The sequence below is a fragment of the Podarcis liolepis genome, assembly GCF_965112155.1.
Source record: "Podarcis liolepis genome assembly, chromosome: 10".
Taxonomy (NCBI): domain Eukaryota; kingdom Metazoa; phylum Chordata; class Lepidosauria; order Squamata; family Lacertidae; genus Podarcis; species Podarcis liolepis.
The window spans coordinates 67479273-67505903 of NC_139562.1; the positions used below are offsets into that span (position 1 = coordinate 67479273).

Below are 26631 nucleotides of genomic sequence, written 5' to 3' on the forward strand. Positions count from 1 at the left end.
TTCATGGGCCCTCAATAGTATCTGAAAGAACTCAGTATACCTGGAGCACTCAAGGGGCTCTGGAACAGACCAAATATTTAAGCTCTTGACATATATGTACAAATGGAGGAGGAGGAGGAGGAGGAGTATTTACCACACCTGGCTGGGTTGCCCCAGATGTATGCAGTTACTTACAGGCAACAATATTTATGTATCTATTCTTATTCTTGTTGTCCGGATGATTAGAACTGTCTGAAGTGATGCCCAGATCAACTGTGCAGCTCTGGATTTCCTGAAAATAGAAAGTGAGAACATTCTGTTGAACACACAAATCTATTTGCGTGCATGCCCCCACCCCACAAAATATACATTGCATGTTGCAACTATGTCTTTTCTAAAAGAAGGTATGTTGAAAGAATTCCTTACCTGGTAAAACTCTTTCAGTGTCTAATGAAGAAATGAATGCAAAAAAAGGTAAAAATAAATTCCACAGCACACAACAAATGAGTAAATGTTTATATAGTACAAATACAATGGAAAGCAATCATGGCTATGAGATAAATATACACATATATACACATTCATAATAGGACACAGCTGAGTAGATCTAATTTACAGCATGCAAGTAAAAGAAATTAAAATAGAAATATAATTTCAGTGACTAGAGAGATAGTTTACCTGCCACTGAGGTAAATAGCAAGCCACCCACTGATTGTAATGAATCAGAATGGCTGATTCAATACACAGGCTGCCAATAATTAACCATAGATGGTCGTAGTATTATAATCCACAAAAAGTGGTTTGTGGACACAACCAACTTATTTGTTTTACAAATAAAACTATTAATAATGATAACTTCCCCCATTAGAAACATGCAAATATTCAATCATGCACAAAAGAGCTAAAATATATGAATTGCAAATGAAGTTAAGTTCGGTTTTAGTGATGCAAGGCACAGAAATTAGGTGTTAAATGAAATTACTTTTAACACTTTCTTATAGCACTATATCCATCATGTATTAATCACAGAGTTATCACATTTAATTATCTTTGGGCCAGTGGCACTGTCAAACAAACAAACAAACAAACTGAAAACATGATTAAAGTCCCACAATCAGCGTTGAACAGTTTCCCCGATATCTTTCTGAATTTGTCAAATTAGTGAAAAACTTAAACATTCCATTTTGATCAAGGGCCTGTTCAGAAGGTGTATTCCATCTATATTTAGAACACGTTCAAATTTTATACACAAGTGTAAAAAGAAAATGGCTTGCATTTTTTGCTTTTGTAATTATTGTATAATGTGTGAAGTGGGAGCTCAGTATCTCCTGACGTGAGATTCATATGTTGAGTTGCAGATTATAGAGCCTTAGAATTTACCAGAAGAGAGCTTTAGGAGTTCACACACCGAACAGAAAATGTAAGCCACACATAATTTCTTGCACTTCTTTGGCTAGTTCTTCTGTTTATTGCTTGATATATGTCCCTGAGTTACTGTACTTCTGAAGCTCTCAAGGTGTAGGGGTTCCCCACTGTCAGCTACACAAATGGTGCTCATGTACATTGAAAGTTTGTGACTCCCCTTTTCATAGCCACACATGAGAAAGCCATGTTCTGAAGAACATATACTCAACAATCCTATCTGTGCACATGATACACTATGTGGTCATGCATAAAATCTGACAGGGGTGAAAGAAGTATCTTCCAAAAATATTAGTGCGTATTTCCTCTACAAATCACATGGAACTTCTACTATCATAGTCACATGAACACCTGTAATTATAACGGAACGTTCAAAACATGTACCAGATTCTTATTTTAATACGAAAATATTTCATACCTCAAATTCTTCAGCAAACCCATTACTGGTATGCAAGTCTGCAACGTGTTTTGGAAACTGCTTTGTTGGGATTGCTCCAACATCATCTTAAAGATGAATTTTGAGAGAGCAGAGGGGGAGAGAGAGAAATATAATTCAAAACCATGCAGTAGACAACGTTTCTGCATTTCTCCCAACTGTATTATGGCAGAGTAAAACATGCAAAATATTCAAGTATTCTTATTAATTCAGCACACGGTAGTGTCCCACAGTCCTGCTTCACACAACTAAGAATGGAGCTGTAAGTGTGAGATACCAGAAACAGAAATATAGTTGTGGGTGGAATGTTGTACTTTGGTCTACTCACAACGCTGCTGTGAATTGCTATTCTGTTTTTGGATTGCTACCCCTCTTGGCTCAGTGATGTATCATTTTTTATTTTTCATTTTTCATTTGGAGCCATACAGTCATTGTGGAGGGTGAAGGTATTGGCTGAGATGATGCAGCAGGTCAAATACTCAAAGAATCCTCCATCTGGAAGCGCTCTTAAGAAGGATTGCTTATATTAGTTGAAAACCTTGTTATGAATGAGGGCTGCTGGGTGCCCTTCATCTCCCTCTTCCAGCTGTGTTAAGTTTCTTCCCCCTTCACATATATGCATAGCCAAGATGCCTCCCTTAAAAGGTGCAAAAAGATAAGGAGGTCATCAACCCCCAAACAAAAACGACAATAACCATGCCTTTATATGCACTACAGTGTGGGGATAAATCCTGATTGTTCTCAAGTTATCCCACAGTCTCACATTGGCTTTGCAAAGTTCCATTTCATTTTGTCTATTCAGCTATTGGAGAACTGACAGGACATTGAGGAAAATTCAAAATGTCCATCACAGGATGCTCCATAACAACTGATATCGAAAGAGAATTTCTAGGAATACCAATGGATTGAATTGAATTTAAGAATAACAACAACAATAATAACAATAATAATAAATTTTATTTATATCCCACCCTCCCCAGCCAAGGCTGGGCTCAGGGCGGCTAACAATCAATAATAAAAACAAGTTGATTTAAATACAACTTAAAAATAAGATTGAAATACAACATTAAAACATCAAAACATTAAAATGCAACCTCATCATGGGAGGAGAGAGGAAAAAAGAAAGAGGGGGAGGGAATCAAATTGACTCCAAGCCAAAGGCCAGGCGGAACAACTCTGTCTTACAGGCCTTGCGGAAAGAGATCAGATCCTGCAGGGTCCTGGTCTCATGAGACAGAGCGTTCCACCAGGCCGGAGCCAGAGTTGAAAAGGCCCTGGCTCTGGTTGAGGCTAATCTAACTTCCTTAGGGCCCAGGACCTCTAGGGGGTTACTATTTATAACCAGCTGCTTAAGGCAGCCACCTCACTCTGCCTAATGGTAAGGTTGGAAATGAACAGCATGTGATTGATCCTGAGCATTATAAAGTATGAGCAGATTTTCAGGAGTAAATCATATAATTCTTAATCAAGGCCTTGTTCCAGAGATAATGATCACTTACTGGTCCAATCAATAGAAAGCCAGGCATTCATAAATACCATTGAAATCAATGGGGACTTCAGGGCTCTTAACTGTGCACTGAAGTTCCCCTGACTGTAATTGAACTTGCAGCCTGATTGTAGCATGTTTACTTGGCAACCTCACTGCAGGCATATTTTCACACACTGCAGCCAGAGCTTTCAGGACATCATTTTATATTTTAGAACACAATTCATTTTAGGCACAGGAAACATGCATTAAGCATAATCTCAAATAGACACAGCTTCGTACAGAATCTGAAAATGTTCTACTCAAAACAGGTTAAAGTAGTAAACATATGCATTGATAAACTGGTGAAGGTCACACTGTATCAATCACCTTTGCCTCTGGAACACAATACATTTCCTCAAAAGTATTTTCAAAAGAATTCTACTGATTACTCATGCAGAATTGGGCTCCCTGGGGGCTCCTGGAGGACCATGGTTAGGCACACATGAGCAAGATGAAGCTTCAATATCATCCAACAGGTATCTTATTATTTCACACTATGAAATTTCCAAAGTGCTTCATGTGATGAGGAAATGTCATGCAAGCTGCATAAGCTTCCATCAGCAGGTGTTTAATCATCTACGACACCTATTATTTCTTAGGCTTCAGTTACCAATAATTCGTTAATTTGTATTGGGATCCATCTGTTCTTTTTACTTGAATGGCTCTGAATGCACAAATTGAATTAGCTATTCAAGCTTACATAAAATTGTGCAAATGGGCAACACTAACTTCAAACTTTGGAGAAGGACACGGTTGTCACAAATGTGCTTTCAAATCAAATTAGGCTGAAATCCTATGCATGTTGTTACAGAGAAGCTTGGTTCATCTGGAACTCTGCACATGACTCAGAACTATGCGTTGATTGACTCAGAACTATGTATTTATTCTAGCTTTGTTATTTTGCCATTGCAAAATAATGAGGACAGAAGCATTGGTTTAAGATGAATCACATCTCATAGAGGTCATATCCACACTGTGCACTTAAAGCATTTTTATACCATAGAGAAACCTGGGAGTAGCAGCTTGTTAAGAATGCTGTGAGGTCAGCATCCTTAACTATGGTTCTCATGATTATTTGGGGGATTCCAGTAAACCTATAGTGCTTTAAACTTATAGTGCAGACACAGCATGAGTGAATAGCCATAATGGACAACACAATAGGTGAAAGCCTATTTATTTACTTCTGTATCTGCTGCATTTATATCCAAAGAGCTCAGTGTTGAATATACCATTCACCACCACCATTTTAACTAGTCTCTGAAATATTTGCCATATCCAATGCAGCTGGCACCTTCATTATACAGCTTTTGGCAATGCTGAAGGTATGCCTCTTTACCTTGGCTTTTGACCCTTGTGATGTACCTTGATAAAAGTGCCATAGATGCCAGTATACACACACACACACACACACACACACACACACACACACACGGCATGGTACTCCTTACTGGTTAAAAGCCTCTCATTTCATCTTCTGTACTGGTCATTTAAAAGTCTCAGCCCATCAGATAACTGCCCATGAAGTCATTATGGCTTCTATAAAGGTAAAGGGACTCCTGACCGTAAGTCCAGTCGCGGACGACTCTGGGGTTGCGGCGCTCATCTAGCTTTACTGGCGGAGGGAGCCGGTGTTTGTCCGCAGACAGCTTCCGGGTCATGCGGCCAGCATGACTAAGCCACTTCTGGAGAACCAGAGCAGTGCACGGAATTGCCCTTCACGTTCCTACCAGAGCAGTACCTATTTATCTACTTGCACTTTGACGTGCTTTTGAACTGCTAGGTTGGCAGGAGCAGGGACCGAGCAACGGGAGCTCAACCCATCGCGGGGATTCGAACCGCCGACCTTCTGATTGGGAAGCCCTAGGCTCAGTGGTTTAGACCACAGTGCCACCTGCGTCCCTATGACTTCTTTAGATGTCTCATAAAAAGAACAGTAACTGTACACATCGTAGGCTCTACAAATGCCAGAAGTTTATACTTTTCAAAAAAAAAATAAAAATATGAAAGCTGGGGATCTGGGGTTGACTCCCCCACCCCCAGATGCCCAAACATAGAACACAACCAAAGACCGATGCCAATATCTCAGCGCACTGGTTGCCCATCTACATGGACCATAGCTTCTGACATATCCTCCTTCTGGTAAGAAAAACAATCATTAATCTACCATTACTAAAAGATTCATACACAATAAACTCATTGGGTGGGGGGAATTAACTACACACTTAACCATATTACCTGACACAGGGAAGACTGGTGCCGGAGGAGTAGATATCACACGAGGGGATGTGTTATCTTCTAAATAAAAGTGTGCTGTTTGGAAACATTTCCTAAAAGAAAGAAAGAAACATTTCAAATGGATACATATTAGCTACCTAAAGCATTCTGAGACGCCTTCTTAGAACTGTTTCCAAAGCTCTCTTTTTTTTTAATGTTACAGAAACACTTGAAAAGTATTACCTGCTTACATCTACTAATAGCTAAATAATCATTGTGGACTTTCTTGCATCTCATGGTAATAGTACTTGGGGAAAGTTGCAACCAAGGCAAGCATATGTAGATCTCCTTGATTTTATTGAGAGGTTATTTTTATTTCTTTGGAATATTGTATTTATAAACTGCCAATCATTACAAATTACCAAAGTGGTATATGGTGTATATATAAGAATAAAAATACAAGTAAAAGCAGATAAAACAGTTCTGAAATTAACCAGTTAACTAGACACAGAAAATGATGAGCCCCCAAAGTATTCAGCCTTGGCTGGATCATGCCCTTCAGTTCATTATATGAATAGATGGTACAGTGATTCCTAATTGGAATGGTTTTTACCTGAAGAAGATGCAGAAGATATAGCAGGCATCTGTCATAGTGAAGTATTCAAAGGTGCAAATCTGAAGCAGGTATAACTGTTTATGTCATACCAGGTTTCAGTGATATCGATTCAAGTGCTAGGCAATTGCTCTCTTTAATATTGTAGCTGCTAGCATACACCTTTTTATACCACTGTGAGAAACCAGCTTCCCCAGAGACATCAAATTTGAATGAAAAAGCAGAAAGTTATGAAGAGGAAAATATAGAAGCTTGTAGTGGGAAAGGATAATTAAGCCCCAGTCCACTCTACTGTGATATATCTCATCCACATAAGTTGCTACATTGCAGAATGTGTAGTATGTAAATGTTAACCAATGAAGGGAATGAGGTTTTGGAATCAAAATATTTACTGAGCATCACAATATTAGTTGAATCCTCTTTCATTCTCCAGATGTGAAGATAATAGGAACGACATCTGGTAAGAGACTGCTATAAGCAATTCAAAAGACTGTAATAATCATCTTCAGCTTTACACAATGCAGCATTTTCTTAATTAAAAAAAACTATTTTCAGATAATTAAGCTTGCTAATAACACTTTATATGGGTCATTTGCTTTGTTTGAAGTATTATTCACAACTGATTAACTTTAAAATGAGGTAGCTGCGTGAGGGGCGGGGGACAGAAGTATAATGTTACATTTATCACTTTCCACTTTATGCCAACTGCACCTAAATTTCCTTTTTTGCTTTCTTCGCCATTTTGTGGAACTTTTAGGCTGACCCACAAATCAATTAAATGAAACACTTAGCTTTATAAGCTGCTGTAGTTTGATTTGAATAAATGACTCTTGCTTACTTTAACAACTTAGATCAGACTGAAAGGCATTGTTCCTTTGGCTTTGCTTCAACAGTCTTCATGCCATGGCATAAAGGAAATAACCTGATAAATTACTACCCTGCTATGCTAATAAAAAAGAAAGTAATAAAAGTACATATATAGCAGCTTAAGTGCATTGTAAATATTATTTAAGTGATCAAGGAGGTGGTTTCAGAAGTCCTAAATTTTTCTTTTGCTGTAATCAGCTCAAGCAGATGTACACAACTGCAAGTTTCTCAATCCAGTCTCTGCACCTGGCTGTAAATGTTTTTGCCACATTAAACCTTTTTAGCGGACACGGTAATTGTTATGGTACTTGTCAAGGTTGAGAGGACTTTTCAGAATGTTTTCTTCAAACCAAATTTACAAATTCTGTTCACTAGAAAGCCACATACTTAACGCATTTGGAATGAATCTCTCAACAGGATCTGAGCAGAAATGGGGAATCTGATTTGGCAAGTGGACTATAGCCTAACCCAGGCTTCTTCAATCTTGGCCCTCCAGATGTTTTTGGCCTACAACTCCCATGATCCCTAGTTAGCAGGACCAGTGGCCAGGGATGATGGGAATTGTAGTCTCAAAACATCTGGAGGGCCGAGGTTGAGGAAGCCTGCCCTAACCTTCCCTACCTGCTGAAGTCCCAAGTCTGAATGGTGGGTGGGGATGCTCACCTGATGTCAGTGATGTCAGATGATCATTAAAGCACCACACAAGGCTTGCAGAGAGCTCTGCACACTGCTTTTGAAGTGCTGCTGATCAGCAGGCTTAATGTCATCATTTATCAGCTGTTGGGCAATACAAGCCTGACTTCAGCTTTGTGATTGAATTCCCTGTATGGAACTCAGCTGTGTAGTCAATCTATCTTCAACTCTAACTGCACCACATCATCTGATGTCACCTGTGGGGCAGGTGGGCATGGCATGGGACCTGTGCTTGGCCAAATTTGGCTCATGGTTTACTACCCCTTGATTTCAGTATTCCCCCCTGAAATGTGGGCCATATAGTTTCTTGGCTGCCATCAGTAAGATATTGAATTACATTACAGTATTACTGTAAGGGTTAAAATTTGATAATACGCATGAAGTGCTTTAACCAACTGATATTGATCTACACATATTCAGTATTATTACATCAGGATATGATAAACAGTCAACTTACCATAAGATAGCCCATTAAAAAAAGGTCACACCACCAAGAAAGACTATATGAATGTTTAAGCCCATGACGTTTTTAAACTGAAAAAATGGGGGCATCATTTCAATCCTGACTTTGTATTAAGGCAGCAAAGAATAAAAACAAAGTGCAAAACATTTTCTTATAAAGCTAATTTTATGTTGCTGACAGTTTGCAAAATATATTTTTAAAACCAGGTTTTTCGTTATAGCATACATGCATGTTTTGCATGGATCTACGTGTTAATACAAATTTCATTTTCACACATGACATGTGCCAAGGTTAGGTCAACAGGCTCCTTCATGTTCTATGTAGTATTCTTGAAACCTGACAATTTTTTACCTATAAATTAGTCCCACTGATTTCAATTGAACTTACTCTCAAGTAAGACTGCAATCTTCTGTACACTGAGCCTTTGCAGTGTCATCCATCACTTATAATTAGTGCATGGAGCAACTGCGAGAGACAGGTAGCAAAACATATTACTATTGTTTGGGAGATGAGGGAGAATCCAGCACTTATTCTGTAAATGTTGTTGTTTATGAAACCTGTAGTATGCATTCTTGTGATACTGTGGAAGGCATGTAATGTATGAACCAGCTCAGAGGAAGGCAGAAATAAACTTATACAAATACAAATGTAAACTGCCAAAAAATAAAATAATTTACAATATGGTTCAATGTATTGCATTTTACATTCTTACAGATTCCTGACCAATAATTCAAAAAGAAATATTTCATCTCCCAGACTTTGAAACTGTGGTAAGAGTGAGTAATCTCCTTAAATTATATTTAGTTGTTATATCACAGAAATTGCAAAAAAAAATGTTAGTGACCTCTTGTGGCCAATGCAATTCCTCTTTCAGATTAACAAAAAAGAGAGAGCTACAAATTCTATTTTGTAGTACACTGAAAAGACGAGGTATTAAATTTAACATCTAAGAGATATTACCATTAATGGGATATCTGTTTTATTTTGAAACATGAAGGTTGCAAAACAGTATATATCTTTTGGAGGAAACAGAACAAAATGAACACAATGTCATTTGAAAAGAACAAGGATCAGAACACATGTAGGATTACTAAAACTACAGCATGCAATCCTGGCTTTAAAGTGTATGGCAGTATTTTCTTCTTAAACGGGAAAGATTTCAAATACCATTTAGCCCCAAAAGATAAAACCTCTTGGAAGATGAATATGAACAGTCATGTAAAATGCCACAAAGCTTCAGAGAAGCTTGTCAACAAAATGAAGATGGTTAGCTATAAATCTCCATTTAAAACCCAGAACAAATGTACAGGAAATGTAAACAAAAAAAGGGGGGGGGCTGCATTGTAGACCCGTTTAAATAAATGGAAATGACTACCTTAAGTGCACTCTGTGCCTGACTTGGTTGGACACTTATTGAAAATGCTCAGCTATTTGGATATTTCTCTTCAGTGGGCTGGTTTGCGCATGTATGTACACAATCAACAGCTGAATGTGTGAACCGACTCTATTATTAATTTATTAATTGTTAAATGACTATATATTAATATCATAGAATTGTAGAGTTGGAAGGGACCGATCACAAGGCTCATCTAGTCCAACCACCTGCAATGACCGATGGCCATCCAACCTCTGCTTAAAAACCTCCGAGGAAGGAGAGACCACAACCTCCAGAGGGAGACCGTGCTATTAGGTTATATGTAAGCTCAACCTGTGGTATTAAATCTGTGACAGCTCTTTCATGCCTGCAAGTTATTACTTGATGTTTCAACAATAAAGAGATGAAGCTTTATGCATAAACTAGTACTCACCCCATTAGGTAAAGGTAAAGGGACCCCTGACCATTAGGTCCAGTCATGACCGACTCTGGGGTTGCGGCGCTCATCTCGCTTTATTGGCCGAGGGAGCCAGCGTACAGCTTCTGGGTCATGTGGCCAGAATGACTAAGCCGCTTTTGGCGAAACCAGAGCAGCACATGGAAATGCCGTTTACCTTCCCGCCGGAGCGGTACCTATTTATCTACTTGCACTTTGACGTGCTTTCAAACTGCTACCCCATTATTTAGAGGTAAAAGATGTTATTTTTGAAATAAAACTGCAAAGGGGGAAAAAAGAGGGGAGATATAGCACTAACATACTTCTCTTGTATGGCACAACTCTGCTTGATTCCAAGGCTGAAAACTATTTCATAAAGCCTAATCCTATAGATTAAGGGGGACAGTTCAGGGACTGTAGGGCAAAACATTATTTCCTTTGGTTCTGGATACCAACCATGGACAGTTTGTGAGTGCCCCCTGTGGCCATAGTCTTACCTGATAGCAGAAATATGTTCTGAGAAGCCAACCACTATGTTAAATTTCCAACATAACATAGCACCTTTGCGTGCTCTCGAATATTACAGTGGTACCTTGGGTTTCATATGCTTCAGGTTACATACGCTTCAGGTTACAGACTCTGCTAACCCAGAAATAATACCTCAGGTTAAGAATTTTACCTCAGGATGAGAACAGAAATCGCACGGCAGCAGCGGTAGGCCCCATTAGCTAAAGTGGTGCTTCAGGTCAAGAACAATTTCAGATTAGGAACGGACCTCCAGAACAAATTAAGTACTTAACCTGAGGTACCCTGTATAGGGTGCCAGGTTTTGATGCCAACAAAAGACTTTGCCCCAATATTAAAAGAGTGCATTAGTCCTAAAAGAGTGCATTTATGTTACTGTGCAAATGTATCCTGCTCCAGGAAGTTCTTGTGGCCATAGGTCCTATTCATATTCTCTGTGCACACATTGGGCTCTAAAGGTAATCAATGGGATATGGTGGGGAGAGACAGTATTGGGAATGACTTACCTCCTAAAGGGATTTATTTGCTGCTGTTGTGTTATCTATGCTTGTGTCAACATAAACACTCTTGAAGCATGGTGCAAAGAGATGGAAGCATGCACAGGAAAGTGTCAGGCACTTGCCCACTTATCTTATACAACCTGCTGCTTAGCCATGAGAGTGCTTAGCCAACATGCACCTCACTGGAGATTGTGGCATTTTAATATTCAGCAATGTTTTATATTATTCTTTGTTTGAAGCAGCTTCTCTGACAGCACCATCTAGTTTTTTAGGCTATTAACCTATGATGCGAAAGCGTGCATGTACATGAAAATGAATTGTATCACGGAATCATCATCCAGGACAGAACAGGAAAAGTGTAAAATGCAACAGGTTATGAACACAAATAACACCAATATAAATGCATTTATAATCTTACCTCCAATATATGAGAATACCAACAAGAATCACCAGACAGATGAAAGTCAGGGCTGATACGACCACAAGAGGTATGACTGTCTTCTGTTCTGGGAGACCAATACGCGACTGAAGGCTACTATTACTTGCCTCTGCAGTCAGAGAAAATTGAAACAACCTATATTTAAACTTTGGCAAAAGGCACAGCATAATTGGCCACGATTTCAGAGACCCAGGTACTGTCACTTACCATTCTAAAATTTTAGCACACACTGCAGAGAACAAATACATTTGCAAACCAGTTTAGGGGAAAGTAAGCAGGTAGATGGCAAAGCAGACCACCACAGCGGAGGCAACTGAAGACCCTAGCACAGCAGAATTTCATTTTGCAGCTACTGCAAAATAGTATTTTTGAGGAAAGAGAATAAAAATGAAGAAGTTCGACTCAATTATATATTAGTAAATAATAGAAAGCTCCAGGATGCTGAAACCAGATATACTGAATTATGTAAAGATTGACCTAAAATAATAGTTTGCTTAGACATTCTGTTATTAGCTAAAAATGGAAAGGAATTATTATGAGTACATATTTGTTGCTGATAGTTCCTTTCGTAAGATGTGAAAACTTGGTTCCCTATCTGTCTCATTTTTATAAGAAAGCTGATCTATACAAGAAAGATTTTATTATTATTGAATGTCTTGAGCATGCTCTTCATTGATGATAAACACATGTATTATAATGTTGCTCTAATAAGAGGGAGGGATTTGGAGTATTTTATGAAGATCAGAGATTAAGCTGTAATCAGTAGTACTTGGTGGAAATTGCAGAATCTTCTGTACCAAAACATCTGCTTTTCTTCATTAATCTATTTGGAATAAATTTTTAGGAAGTGAAGCCTGAGGCCTTAACAGACGTGTCCCATGATCAGTAACCACGTTGTGTAGTGTCACAAATTGACAACTTACCCTCTAAGCACCCCCATTTTTCTTGGTCTTTCAGGCCAAATCCAGATGGGGAGAATGGGGGTGCCTGGGGCCAGCAAAGATTCCCCCACTTTATCCTGGTCCTGTACAATACATGTAAGCCTTACAATACATGTAAGCCTTAGTGTATTGCTAGATAAATCCTCCTCAGAGTTGCTCTATGCCTGTTTGTTGCTAGCATTTCTAGTTGGCAGGGTGCATAAGGAGTATTGCATATTGAGTAGACAACAGGCACCATGGAAGGATTTCTGGTCATTTCAGTGAGATGTGTGTGTGCTTGCACGCATACACACAATTTCAATTGAATACTGTAGTTCTATACTGGATAGATGTCAAAGACATGTATAAAACATTTCAGTCTTTAAGCAGTGACTGAGAAGTGGGGCTCCCAACTTGGTTTAAGAGTACCACTATTCTCATACATGGAAATTAAGCAGAAGAAGCTTGTTCTGACGTTGAGAGAAACTACAGAAATATCTTCACCACCTTCTCTTATAGTGGCAATGGCACCCATCTGAGAGGTACTAGAACTGAGTTCTGGTGAGTTCCTGCTGAAAAAAGTCCTGAGTGGAACCATGGGTGGCCCGGTTCTGCCCCCACCCCATAATTCCCAGTTTGGGGGCCTTCTGCTGGCTGTGGCTGGTGAGGTCTTGCTACTACCCATGCTTTTGGTGAGTGAGGTGAGGGCCTCTGTATTGGCAGATAGCCCTCAAATGGTAGAGTGAAACCTACAAAACATCCTAATCCCCCTCTAGCAGAGTTGCTCAGGGGGTTGGTATTGCACTCTAGGAAGCAATTCTGGCCTGTAAAGCAGTACATAAAACAAAATAATAACAATTATAATTCTTATTACATATAATCAGTGAATGACAAGAAAAATAATAGTGAATATGAAAATCACACAATACCAACACAATAAAATATTTATTTTCTACCCTTAGCAAGGAAGGGTTTCTAATTTTATAGATCAACGTTCCGCTGTCATTGCTGTCATTTTAAAAATAGATTTAATAGGCAGCTCTGCTTGATTAGCGAAAGACCTCCTGATAGAAAGCACCTGTGTTTAATTGCTGTTATGATAAAAGCAAAATAAGGCACATGTCGGAAGGGAAATAGTTCTCATGAAAGTGCTCTAATGAGAATGGGAGGCTCAGTCGTTAACAAGTGATGTTGTCCAAGCAATATGATATACAATGCTTTTGAAGTATCCTTTTAGAGACCTTTAGCGTTAATTGCAAATGAAGCATTTTACCTTTAATTACAGCAAATTAGAACTTCTATCATTTATATAATTAACTAGTTTAACATTTTCTTTCAAAACATGGTTCCTTATTTTCCTGTATCTACAATCAGGACACAAAGCACATCATTTAAAATGATGAATGATTTTATGTTGAAGCAGTTCTGCATGACACACCTATATTGGCTTTCCTTAGTTTGTTCATATATCAAATTTTTAATTTGATTATCTTTCAAGCCCTGTAGCACATGGGGAGGGAGAGAAAATGGTTTAGTTCACATTTTGATAGGAAACTACCAAATTTGCACACCCCAAACTAATATACAAACTGAAAAACACCATAGTCCTTGCGTACAAAAAAATATGTCTACATAGTGAAAACAATGTACAAAAATGCATGGCAGGGGAAATGGCCTAATAAAAAGCATTTATTAGGAGAAATGAGGACAAAAATGCATATGAATTGTCACATACTTTTTTTTAAAAAAAGGTAACAGCTGATTAAAAAAAGGAGCAAACTGAACTTAAGATTAGAAAAATGATAAACTGAGATCAACTGAAATTAACAGATTTACCCATTCCCGATACTTCAGTTAAGCAAACGATTAGGCATAGCTACAGGATATTCCTTAAATCTTCTGGTTCTATATCTCTGACTAAGATTCCTGAAATGCATCTAATTAAGGCCCCTGGAGAAGGCATACTTCCCAGGCACCTGTTATTTCCTGAATTTGAAATATTTGTTTAGTTGGGTAACACTGCCCTCTACAGACAATGGATATGTGTAAACAAAACAAACAAACAAACAAATAAAAAACCCCTCAGTGTCTTTAGATTGCTGACTTAAGTGGCAGTTGTCAATTTAATTTGCAGTTTGATCAGCTCACATCTACTTTTAATTAGAGCATATCTGTGCCACAGACCATCAGCAGCCATGTTCACCTGGCTAACCGGGGGGCAGGTGTGAATATCAAAGGCTTCTCCATCAGGACTGCTGGGACAATAATCATATCATAATCATTACCATCCTCTTTGCCCAGAGAACCCTGGGAACTGGAACTGTGTGAAAGAGTCTTCTGAGGATGCCTTGGAAGTTAAATTGATATACAACTGATAGTTGCAATCCAGTATAGAATGTATTTCAATAAGGCTCAGTTTTAATTGCTTTTTCACTCTTAGTACCTGACAGCACAAACAAAACTTGATTTGGCCAGGAAAGATCAGAAAGTTAGGATGGGTGTTCCTGGTGGAAGTTGTCAAATTTGTGATGTTTCGCAAGTTTTTTGCAACTACAGAAGGAAATGTATTACTAATAATTAGGGCAGATTTATTAAGCATATTAAAATTAAAATGAATATTTATGTAGCCAGCTACCTTTCACACCACCCAACATGGAAGAATATAAAAACAAATGTAATTAAAAATCACAATAAGACATAATTAAATCATGCCTTCAGACCACATAGAACTTCTCAGTCTTTCAGTAAGTGGAAACATCCTTAGGTTTTGGCTAGAGAACTATTGTTTAGTGCATATCTATGCTACTGGTCAAGCCACAGAGCATGTAACTGCAATTAAGAGGGCTAGGATAGGAACATCTAAGACTGGTTAGTACCTTTAGAAGAGAAGAGTTGCAAAGATTATGAGAGTTAAATATGTCTAATTCACAGTACAGACATATTCCTTAGCCATCTCTTAACTGAGAACAACTTGGGACTTTTTTAAAATTAAAAAACTGGCTTGCAGATTTGAATATGATAATGCATATGCAAGAGACCTCCTTCAGTTTCCCCCAATCTTACTATTGCACCATGCCTGTAATTGAAATAGTCATACTAATTCCTACTGGTCACGTATTTGTGTTTTACCATGTGGTTCCCTTTATACCCAAGTAGAAGAAGAACGCTACAGATCTGCAAGTTACACAATTGATGGCCATAACTAACCTGCCTCAGAAACGTTGAATACTGATGAGTGACCACTAGGTATGGATGCTACTGGCGATTGCTGCGATCCAGAAGTTAATTCTGTTTCTGAGTTACCTGCTCCAACTACCCTTTCAGGGTCATGGTCATTAACATCAGAAAAACTGAAATCTGTGGAAGTCTCATTATCGTTAGAGCTATCTGAAAGACCTTGGCCAGAACCACTCTCTTCATCATTTGCAAAAACCGTCCATGATTTAGGTTCTGGTGCCTTTTGTAAGGGATTGCTAACAGTCTGAATGTAATTATCCAATACAGCTGGATCACTGTGTTTCTTAGTTTTTGTCTTCCAAGCCAGAGCTGGTGCTGGTGTGTATTTCAGCTGGTTCACCTCATCGGTTATCACATGGTCTGAGAGAGCAAACGTGGTTTTTTCTTCTTCCTCTTCAGCCGCTTCAACATCTGGATTTATAATTAAATTATCTTTCTCATTCACACTGTTTACCTGTGTATCTGGCTCATCTACCTCCTCCTGAGTGTCTCTAGGGGAAATGCATGTGTGACAACTGTTTACAGGCAGGCCACTATCGTATTCATAATCATCATCAACAACAGAAGACCACAAATCTGTACCAGAACTGGCCGTGGTAGATAACTCACTGGTTACTTTACTGGGAACTAATAAAGTGTTTAAAGTTTTACCAACTTCAGCGCTGGGAGAACCAGGTGTAACAGAAATATACATATCCAGTATATCTTTAAAAGTATGCTGAACAGAATCGGAAATTATTTCAGGCACAGGAACGGCAATATCAATAATATTGGTAGTTGAGGGAGGAGTGAGAAACTCATCCTTTTCGGAAGCACTTGAAAAGCTATGGCTGTTAGCCGATGTATCTGTCTTTGGTAAAATATCGGCTGGCAAAACAGGGATATTCACTGTGTTCACTGTTTTGAGGGGAAAGGCACTTGTATTTTCAAAACTGGTTGACTGATATGACATGCCATTATTGTACAAGGAAGGAGCAACCTGATGTGTGTCTTCATCGCTAAGCAACCTGGGTGAAATGTATTCACTGCCTATATGGGCAACAGTTAAATCTTCTGGTGAATCTGTGGGGTGGTTGCTGGTATGTGATGTGCTTGCAGCAGATGATGCTGAAGGGTAACGCAACACTGTTTTATTCACAGCAGAATCTAGTGCCATTTTGTGCAATATTTGGTCAAATATAGAACTACCATTATCAGCCCATGCTATTTTTTCAGTCAGTACTGGATCACTAGGCACAGTTACAGATGCTCTATGCAGTATATCACCATCAGAAGACTGAAAGGAAGTTTGCAGCAATGCATTATTATTTAGTGCAGCTGAAGCCTCATAAAAATACTGCTGGGTAGAAGGAGACAATATTTCACTAGAAGCAGGGGTAGAGAAAGCTTGCGGTGAGAATGCACTAAGCACAGGCTTAAGCAAAGTATCATCAAAGGCTAGAGCTGTAACATGCAAAGGCTGAATAGGAACATGAGTTTCTGAGAGTTTACTAACATCATAATCAAACACCTTAGTAACAGGAAAAGCAAAAGATACTGGAAGGATTCCCTTTGCACTAGAAACAGCAATGATTTTTTCTTCTAAGGTTGTATCCTGCTTAGTAATCTCATCATTAGAAACTGCTGGTGGAAGTTCAGTCTTTGCACTTTCAGTAGAAGCCATTTCACTGAAAGAAGAAATTTGCAGTTCTCTGTCATTTTCATTTATTGCACCACTTTTGTGAGGCATGTCAACATCACCATTAAACCCAGGTGTGCCGCATATCAATTCGGGTGAAGAAGCTTTACGCATAGACAAAATATCTGTGTCAGGCAAAAGGGACTCACTACCAGAATTTGCTTCAGACCAATCCATTTCACTAGCAAGAGAACATGTAGGCTGCAGCAAAGTATCAGCTTGCGAGATTGCAGAAGTCTTATGCACCAGCACACTGCTATAGCTGCTAAATAACGGAACCTGATGAAATGCGTCAGCAGACTCATGCACAAATTCTGACGTATAAGCAGCAACATTTTGGAGAGTGCCCACATTGCTAGATAAAGCATAGGTAAGTTCAGACATTGTAGACAGGGCATGCATATTTAAATCACTGCTGGATGGTTCAACTTGAGACAACAAGCGAGTTCTATCATGACCAAATATCAATGTCTCTGAAGCAGCACGGGCCATCTGATGCGATACCACATCAGACAATTGAGCGAGGCTTGACTGTATTAATTCGCCACCGTCCGCCAATGTCAAAGAAGCATGCAGGGGCACCTTACCACTCTCAACAACTGGAGTAGTTTGCGGAAATGTTTGAGAAACCATATACAGATGGTGAAACAATTTACTACTGGAGGAAGCAGAGGAAAATGGAAGCAAAGGTACATCATCATAGGAAGACAGGGTGGAGTCAAATGACACATCAACACTGGGAAATATGGGTGTGGCATGCAAGGTCACATCACTACTTGATGCGGTGGGGAAAGTGTTGAGCATCTGAGTGCCAGACAACAAAGGGGTTACTAGAGAAAACACTTCACTACTGTAGGAAGGCTGAAGTGGTATCTCACCATTATACACTGGTTGAGTTGTCTGAGAGAGTACCTCACTGGCAGCAGAAGCTGAGCCATGTTCTTCAGAATTTGAAGAGACAGAGTAAGAGGACAACTCAGTTGGGGAGAGAGCAAAAGTAGAAGGATGTGGCAATTCTACATCCGCAACTGAAGCATCTTGTGACACCAATGGACCACTGGGATGAGGTGCCGTTGTAGGGTTTGGGGAACTAATGTGAAAGAGCTGCTTCCTATCCAATGGAAGAGCGGTAATATCTGTACCATTATGATACCACAAATTCCCATCGACTGCAGGCATTTTCTCTGCAGAGTCTTCAGCTCTTGGAAGCACTATATCTTCTGACGGGATTTTAATATAGTCTTGAGAGAGATCATCGTGCATGCTTACTTCTGGGCTTCCTGAACTAAAGATGTTTTCCTGAGAGGTCTCCACAGTGACTAACCATGTAGCAGAAGTGGTGGGAACCGAAACCCAAGAATCCTCAGTGTCTAGGTCAGGTTTAAAAGCAGACACCTCTATATCATCTTCATTACTATCAGAAGCAGATGCTCTTGTTGTCTCATGGTCAGAAAAATCATGCTCATATTCTTCCCCATTACCTTTGGTGGAGCTGTCTGCTGGAGGAACAACTGCAGTAGCTGACTGAGATTCCATGAAATCATCCTCTTCTTCCTTTGGTACTTCAGTGGCAGATTGAGAAGTTGTATCAAAAATGGATTTGGAATGGTCATTTCCCTCATACGGGTCTTCCTCTCTTTCCAAGTATCTGTTTGTTCCCGCTTCATTGAATTTTGTCCCCATTCTCTCCTGACTGTAGCTAGGCGTCGTAAACTGGAACTCTTTTTTCCTTATCTGGTTTGCCACACTATCTGTGCCAGCAATCACGGCAGCTTCTTCACCCACCCCTGCCCTTGCCTCTTCGATTTCATCTTCCTCCTCCTCCTTCAAAAACAACACAGAGACACATACAAAACACAAGTCAATGTCTTATCAGAAGATATGCAAATAGAGGGAGATATGTTACAATGAAATCTCAAGTCTTTGTGTTTGCATTTCCATACATTACGGAAGAAAAATGGCAATTAAAATTTAAAATATTTAAAAATTAGCTGCTAGTTCAAAATTACAATTCATTTGATTTTTGCCCCCCAGAAATGGAGAACAGGCTTGTTTGCTTAAATATCATACATAGAATCTAACTCAAATGAAGGGTAGAGAACAACAATCATATGTGTTTTTTATTTTAAAAATGGTGAAGTAACTTCCAGTTTAGGCATTTGGCATTATTTAAAATGAAGATAGTCATCTCAAACTACAGTGGTGCCTCGCAAGACGAAATTAATCCGTTCCGCGAGTCTCTTCGTCTAGCGGTTTTTTCGTCTTGCGAAGCAACCCTATTAGTGGCTTAGCGGATTAGCGCTATTAGTGGTTTAGCGGCTATTAAAGGCTTAGCGGCTATTAAAGGCTTAGCGGCTTAAAGGCTATTAGCGGCTTAGCGGCTTAGAAAAAGGGGGGAAAAGCGAAAAAAATCGCAAGACTTGCAAGACGTTTTCGTCTTGCGAAGCAAGACCATAGGGAAATTCGTCTTGCGAAGCGCATCGAAAAACGGAAAACCCTTTCGTCTAGCGGGTTTTTCGTCTTGCGAGGCATTCGTCTTGCGGGGCACCACTGTATACTTAACAAGTTTAGAATAAGTAAATTATGACTTAATTTTCGCAACAGCAATTGTTTCAGGCACAAAATATCATTGTTGAATGCATCGTCAAGCAACACAGCATTTGTTCATGGCTGGAGTTGCTTAGAAGGGCCAGATTAAGAGAGATAAAGCATTCTCCTGAGCCATACTTTCCCTAGTCTAGCAAAAAGCACTCATAACACATGGTTTTTCAAGAAGAACCATAAAGCCAACAGTGAAAATGTTTATACAGATTTGGCCTAGATGTAGGTGAATCAACACACAACATACCCAATACCCAAACTCAGTAAATTTGTTCCTAGTTTCTCAAGGGCTATACTAACACTCAGTTGTGTGCACAGGCAGTAGCTGTGATGATTGCTGCTCAACTCAGCATGCCCATTTGACCATCCTCTGTGGTAGGAAGGATGCTATATCTCCTTAAGAGTCTTTTAAAAAACACCAAAAAGTACCACAACCTTTTTTATTAATTTGATTTTAAAAAAACCAAAAACTACGCGAAGGTGGCCTTGTCAGCTTGGACCTGTAAATGCAAAAGTTAATTTCACATTTCAATCCAAGGTTCAAGCTTTTAAAATTAGGGTAGGCAGATTCAAAATAGGACAGGTCTCTCACACCTTTCAATAGGTAGAAGAGGGCTTTCAGAAGGTGAAGGTTGCACAAAACACCTGCTGAAAATTTCTCCTCTAGCTAGTGTCCTGTCCTCTTTTGAATCTGGCCACCCTAGACCACAATGGCTATTCCGCTAAACTCTAGGAGTGTAAGTATGGCAGTAAATGGGCAAGTGAAGTACGTGACAATACAATACCTCATAATCTTCAGTTTCAGTCAATTCGGGAAATTCAATTTCTATAAAACAAAAATATGCACTATATAACCTAACATTTGAGCCTCAAACAAACATCACTCATATATTCAAGGGTGAAATAACAACTGATGGACCGGAAAGAGACATTTTCTTTACAAGAAACCCCTATGATCAGCATTCTCAAACCCCTCCCCCAACTTCTGCAAACCTTGTTGTGACAGGGGATGGGTGTAGAGAGCAGATATAACAACAATTTGTAAGGTAAAAAAGGTAAAGGACCCCTGGATGGTTAAGTCCAGTCAAAGGTGACTATGGGGTTGCGGAGCTTATCTCGCTTTCAGGCCGAGGGAGCCAACGTTTGTCCACAGACAGCTTTCTGGGTCATGTGGCCAGCATGACTAAACTACTTCTGGCACAATGGAACACCGTGACGGAAACCAGAGTGCACAGAAACTCCGTTGACCTTCCTGCCGCAGCAGTACCTATTTATCTACTTGCGCTGATGTGCTTTCAAACTGCTGGGTTGGCAGGAGCTGGGACAGAGCAATAGGAGCTCACCCTGTTGCAAGGATTCGAACTGCCCACCTTCTGATCTGCAAGCCCAAGAGGCTCAGTGGTTTAGACCACAGTGCCACCCACGTCCCTTCTAAAAAACAAAAAACAATTTGTGGTTCAATGTTGGAGCACAAATGCTGTAAATTTTTCAGTTGTCTATGCTACTACACTATAAGAGTCATATTAGATAATGTTGGATGTTGTTTTTCTTTGTTTAAAAGCAGCTACGTGAGTGTGTGTGTTTTATTAGCTGTGTGTGTATGGCTACAGCACTAACAGAAGGTGGGTTTAATCATATTTCCCATGTTGCTTCCTTGATTAAATCTCCTGCCACTTCCAGCCATGGAAGGTGGGGAGGGGGGAGACAGCTACAATATGGAAACCTCCATCCCTTGTGGTTAATTGCAGATCTCTGTGTGTGCATGCATCTCTTAAACCCAGGAAATGGACATGCTTTGCACCTCTGGTGTCCTTCATCATATTACAAATACATTTTATAGCAGGCAACCCACCTGCCAAATTCAGCTTATTTTTATCCATAGTGAATTTTTAAGTTCTTTTACTAAAAAAATCTTTGCTGCTCCGGTCTCTAGATTTCTTTCATTCTTTGTTTGTTGCTTTCCATATTTTATTTAAAGATGATTGCCAGCTTTTTTTAAAAACAAAGCAAAAAACAAGACAGAAGATACTTTTATTCCACCCTCAACACAAGAATCTCTGCAGAGAGGCTACTTGAATTGATAATACATAAACAAGCATATTGCTTGTGTACTACTTAAGCGGCCTATGAAATTTAATAAGAATGTACCATTGGACAAGTTACTGTAGTTATATGCTGTTCTTGTATTTAAATGAACAACAATTTAAAAAATACTGGTGGAGGGGGAAATGGAAAGGTGGGGTTTTTTATTAAGAAACAGTTCACAACAAATGATGGTGATGATGGAGAAAATGTTGCAGCCCAACCCACACTTTATCACTACCACGGCCCTAATCAAAATTGACCCAAATGATTGACATGTAAAGAAGTAACATAGAAGCAGAAGCAGCTATAGATTGAGACTCATCAAATATTTAAAAATGGTCTTACCTGTTAGCTTTCTGGAGATTAGGAGGCTAGGGATAAAATAATGATGACATTCCCTGGCTTCTCAATTGTTTGTAATGAAAAATTTTTTGGGTATCCATTTAGAATATTTTATACTGCAGGTCCAAAATATATTATATAGCATTTCAGTATACCTTTTGAACAATGTTCATTTCCATTGCAGAAAAGCACGATTGTTATAACAGTTAAAGTGAATTTGGGCTTGGATTTCCCCAATTTCAATTTCCAATTCTTTTTTCCCTTTTTGTGCAGTGCTTGAACTTATGTCTTATACTTCAGGGAGTTTTAACTGTATGAATGGATGATTAAAAACCATACTGGTAAATGAAATCCTAGGACAACAATAACAAATCAACAAAACTTCAGTTTACATTTTAGAGGCAGATTTCAACAAAATGTGTGTCAGGAGTGCATGCAGGAGCCAGGCCCTGTGACCGGTAGGGCTTCTCAGGTCTAGGGCCTTCCTAAGTTTGTTCTGGAGAGGCAAGGTACGGCTACACAGTGGGGTGTTTTGGTAACTCACTGCACCTGGTGGCAAGAGCCAGGAAGGGATATAAGGTCAGCATTTCCCTTCGGCTCCTTGCCACAGCAACACGTTTCCTGCCTTGCTGCGTTTGGCTTCTTGCTTCCTGATCCTCAGACCTCGGCTTCGTGACTCCTTGCTTTTCGACCCTCGGACCCCTGGTTTCTGGACTCTTGTTCCTGCTCTCACTCCGCCATTTTGCCCCGGTCCCAACGTCCTCAGCCGGGACTTTGATCACCCGTAAACTGGACCGTGACAATGTGTTCACTTCAGGAAAAATGACATGTATTGCTACTCTACAGCAAGCACAGTAACTAAGCAACATACAGCTTTCTGTAGCTTTTAAAGTATCTATCAAATCGGCACCAATGGAATCTCCTTTCCTCCATCTGTTTCATCCCCTGAACCAAAAAGGGAGCTTCCTAATCTCTTTGTGCTGCATCATCTCCAGAACCTCCTGTGAACAACCTGGCGCCACAACCATCAATTCTTAGAAGCCACTGATATTCCTAGCCCTCTGTACCCCAAGCTGGGAATCATGACTCTACTTCTTATGTAGATAAGTTCTTTTGAGTCAACATCCTTTTAGCACCCTTTCCCCAATTCTTTTATTGTGTTTTGATAGATTCCGGAAGCTATACAAAAATAGAGTTCCTCTCCAGGTTGATCAAAGCAGCCGGGATTACACCTAAAAACAAATGTGTGAGTACAAGCAAGAGTACAAAAGGAAGTAAGACCACTGATTCTTCTGAGGCTCCTGCTGGTGCATTTGCACTGTGCTGACCTTGCCACAACCTCAACCTCTCTGTTATAGTATTCAATAGCAACTTGGTTGGAGAGGGACCAAGTTAGCAGCACAGCCCTACCATGCCATCCTCTATACCAGTCATGTTCAAGCGGTCGATCGCGATCAACTGATTGATCACAGGGCATCCCTAGTCAAGCCTGGTTGATTGCATGATCTTGACCAATCACCCACAAAATATTATTATTATTATTAATAAAAAAATAAAAATAAAGCTCAACTACTTAGGTTCTTCCTCTGCAAAAAAAAAAAAAAAAAAAAAGCTCAGCAACTTTAGGTCTTCCTTCCCCCATAAAGCTCAACAACTATGATGAAGGCTCCCCCCAAAAAGGTCAACAACTTTGGTCAATGCAATGGAGTAGATCTCGGTCTCTTTGGAGTTGGACATGCCTGCGCTATACAACTGAAGAACTCAAGAAGTCATAAATTTTCCACTGCAATCAGAGAAAAATCAGTCTGGAGACAGAAGTCCAGCATAGTGTTGCTATGTGGATTTGTGTCTTGCATGTTCTGAAGATTTGGGGAGATGAATAGGGACAATTCAGCATGAGGGGTTGAGAAGGAAAGGAACCATCTGCTTCACTGTCTGCCCAGGGTTCAAAAAGAGACTTGCACTGTCTTGAGGGTGTGATCGGCTGCCAATTCCAGAGAGAAACGCTCATGAATCTATTTTTGGAATATTCAACATGGCATGTAGAAAAGGAGGAACTGGAGACAACAAATGAAATCATGCAGGGAATTAAGAACGGGAGTAATCAAGAGGAGACAGCTAATTTAACAAATAATCCAACTCTCTTTTTTGGATTAGATCAAAACCTGGAGCAATTTCAATCATCTGAACATATTCCAAGAAAACATCGGCAAGTTGTGATCGTGCTATAAAATGGTATTCTAACAAGTTGGTGGGAAACAAAAGACCAAAGGCCTTTTCCTGACTTTTCATAATCATGTTCGGTAGATAAAGAAAACATGTGTGTGCATGAGAAACAGAGCCTTCTTATGCCTTTCTACAAGGGAAGAAATATAACCTTAAGAACAAAAGAAGAGTCTGCTAGATCAGGCCGCTTGACCATCTAGATCAGCAACCGGTTCTCACAGTGGCCAACAAGATGCCTGTGGGAAACTGGTAAGCAGAACCTGAGCACAAGAGCTGTCCTGGGGCTTTCAGGAACTGGTATTCAGAAGCATTTCTCCCTCAGGCTGTGGAGACAAAGCATAGACATCATGGATCTTTGCTACATATAACCTTAAGCTCCATGAATTTGCCTAGTCTTCTTTGTTGGTGGCCAACAACAAAAAGATCTCCCTCTGGATTCTCCAGGCATCTGATAAGATCCAATTCAGTGGGTTAAGATCAGGGTTTTGAAAGCTGCGGCAGCAGACCAGTAAGAAAAGATATTGCACTTGGGGAAACTAATTGGTACACAATATGATAAAAATAGGGTTTAAGTGAAAGTGAGGATGAGCCCTTAGTCATTACTAGTATTAACTTAACTTCCAGTCTGTAATCTGGGAATGTGTGTGTGCTCAACAGTTCTTGATTTCACAGAGGAATCATTGAAGGGAATCCTCAATGATGTAAGAATACAAATGGAGCTATTTTTGAGGACCAAATGAAGACTGGTCTTCTGTGAAAGTTTGATTAAGTTGTCTTTCTCCATTTTCTTCATACGTATTGTTTGTATTGTACTCCCAAGATAAACAAAACTGTAATCCTATACCCTTGGTGTGGGACACCTTCGGCCTTTTAGATGTTGGTGAACTACAACTCCCATCATCCCTGGCCATCAGTCATGCTTGGTAGGGATGATCTGAGTTGTAGTTCAGAACCATCTGGAAGGCCAAAGGTTCCCCACTCCTGCTATACCCACATAACTGGGAGTAAGCACCTAATACTCTTAATGAGATTTACATTCTGAGCAGAAATGTTCAGGATTTAATAGTATATTCCACAAGTTCTCACACTTTGTCATAACAACTCTACCTAGACCAGGGGTCTGCAACCCGCGGCTCCAGAGCCGCATGTGGCTCTTTTACATCTTTGCTGCGGCTCTGGGGCGGATACTAGCGAGGGGAGGAGGCGCATTGTGTGCCCCGACACTCCTCACTGTGGCGGGCGCTGTACTGGCTGTGACGTCGCATGGGGGTGGTGCGTGTGTTAGTCACGCACCGTCCCAACGTCACCTTCCTGCCCGCTGTCAGATCGTGGCTCCGGAGATATATGTTTTAAATGTCGCAATGGTTTTGCGGCTCCCAGTTGTTGTTTTTTCTTCGGAAATGGGTCCAAGTGGCTCTTTTTGTCTTAAAGGTTGCAGACCCCTGACCTAGACCAATAATACACTTGGGCTGCTAAATGGTGATAAAAGAAAGGCAAATTACTGGGAAAGACTTGCTTTCCACCTCAGATCAAACACAGAATTTAAATTCACTTATGGCATTTGATGCTTTGAAAGTGCTGAGAAGTATCCTAGGAGAGCAAAAAGCATATGGAAAATTAAAGCCTGTACAAGCATCCTCAAACAACCCAAGATATCAGACTCATGGGAAATGGTAGGATGTGCATGTATCCTCTGATCCAGAGACTCTTGTAGAAGATGGTTCAGGAATTAGCTTATACACCTCCTGATAACTGTCTGTGCCATTCTGGGTAGGTTGACTATGAAAAATTATTATCGTGTATTGTTCAATTTGCACTATTCATGTAAGGATGAGAGTGAAAATTTATATGTTTATATAATTTTAAAATGCAATTTTCTTAAGCTGCGGTAACTATTCAACTATTCTGAATTCAGAGGATAAAGTTAGGATGAGTAGTTCAAAAGAAATAAACCAAACCACTAATATAGTGTATTCCACATAAAGGAGTGAAAATAGAGATTTGAAGTAAACAAAATGTAATAGTTAGTTCTTTTGAATTTTGCTGTCCAAC

The 26631-nt window shown here is 39.7% G+C and overlaps 1 protein-coding gene across 6 annotated transcripts in view; it reads right to left on the bottom strand.

The window, feature by feature from the left end:
• Positions 1–26631, bottom strand: part of PTPRZ1 (protein tyrosine phosphatase receptor type Z1) — a 109578-nt gene that overhangs the window by 17527 nt on the left and 65420 nt on the right. For 2 of the 6 annotated variants that reach the window (XM_083463192.1, XM_083463191.1), the window contains exons 11-17: positions 20712–20752; positions 15618–19149; positions 11470–11599; positions 5601–5692; positions 1820–1905; positions 406–426; positions 175–271 (exon numbers count right to left, since the gene is read on the bottom strand). In XM_083463192.1, coding sequence (XP_083319318.1) covers positions 175–271; positions 406–426; positions 1820–1905; positions 5601–5692; positions 11470–11599; positions 15618–19149; positions 20712–20752 — 3999 coding nt within the window. The remainder of the gene's footprint in view (positions 1–174; positions 272–405; positions 427–1819; positions 1906–5600; positions 5693–11469; positions 11600–15617; positions 19150–20711; positions 20753–26631) is intronic. The other 4 variants (XM_083463194.1, XM_083463193.1, XM_083463195.1 and 1 more) reach the window with 3 other exon arrangements.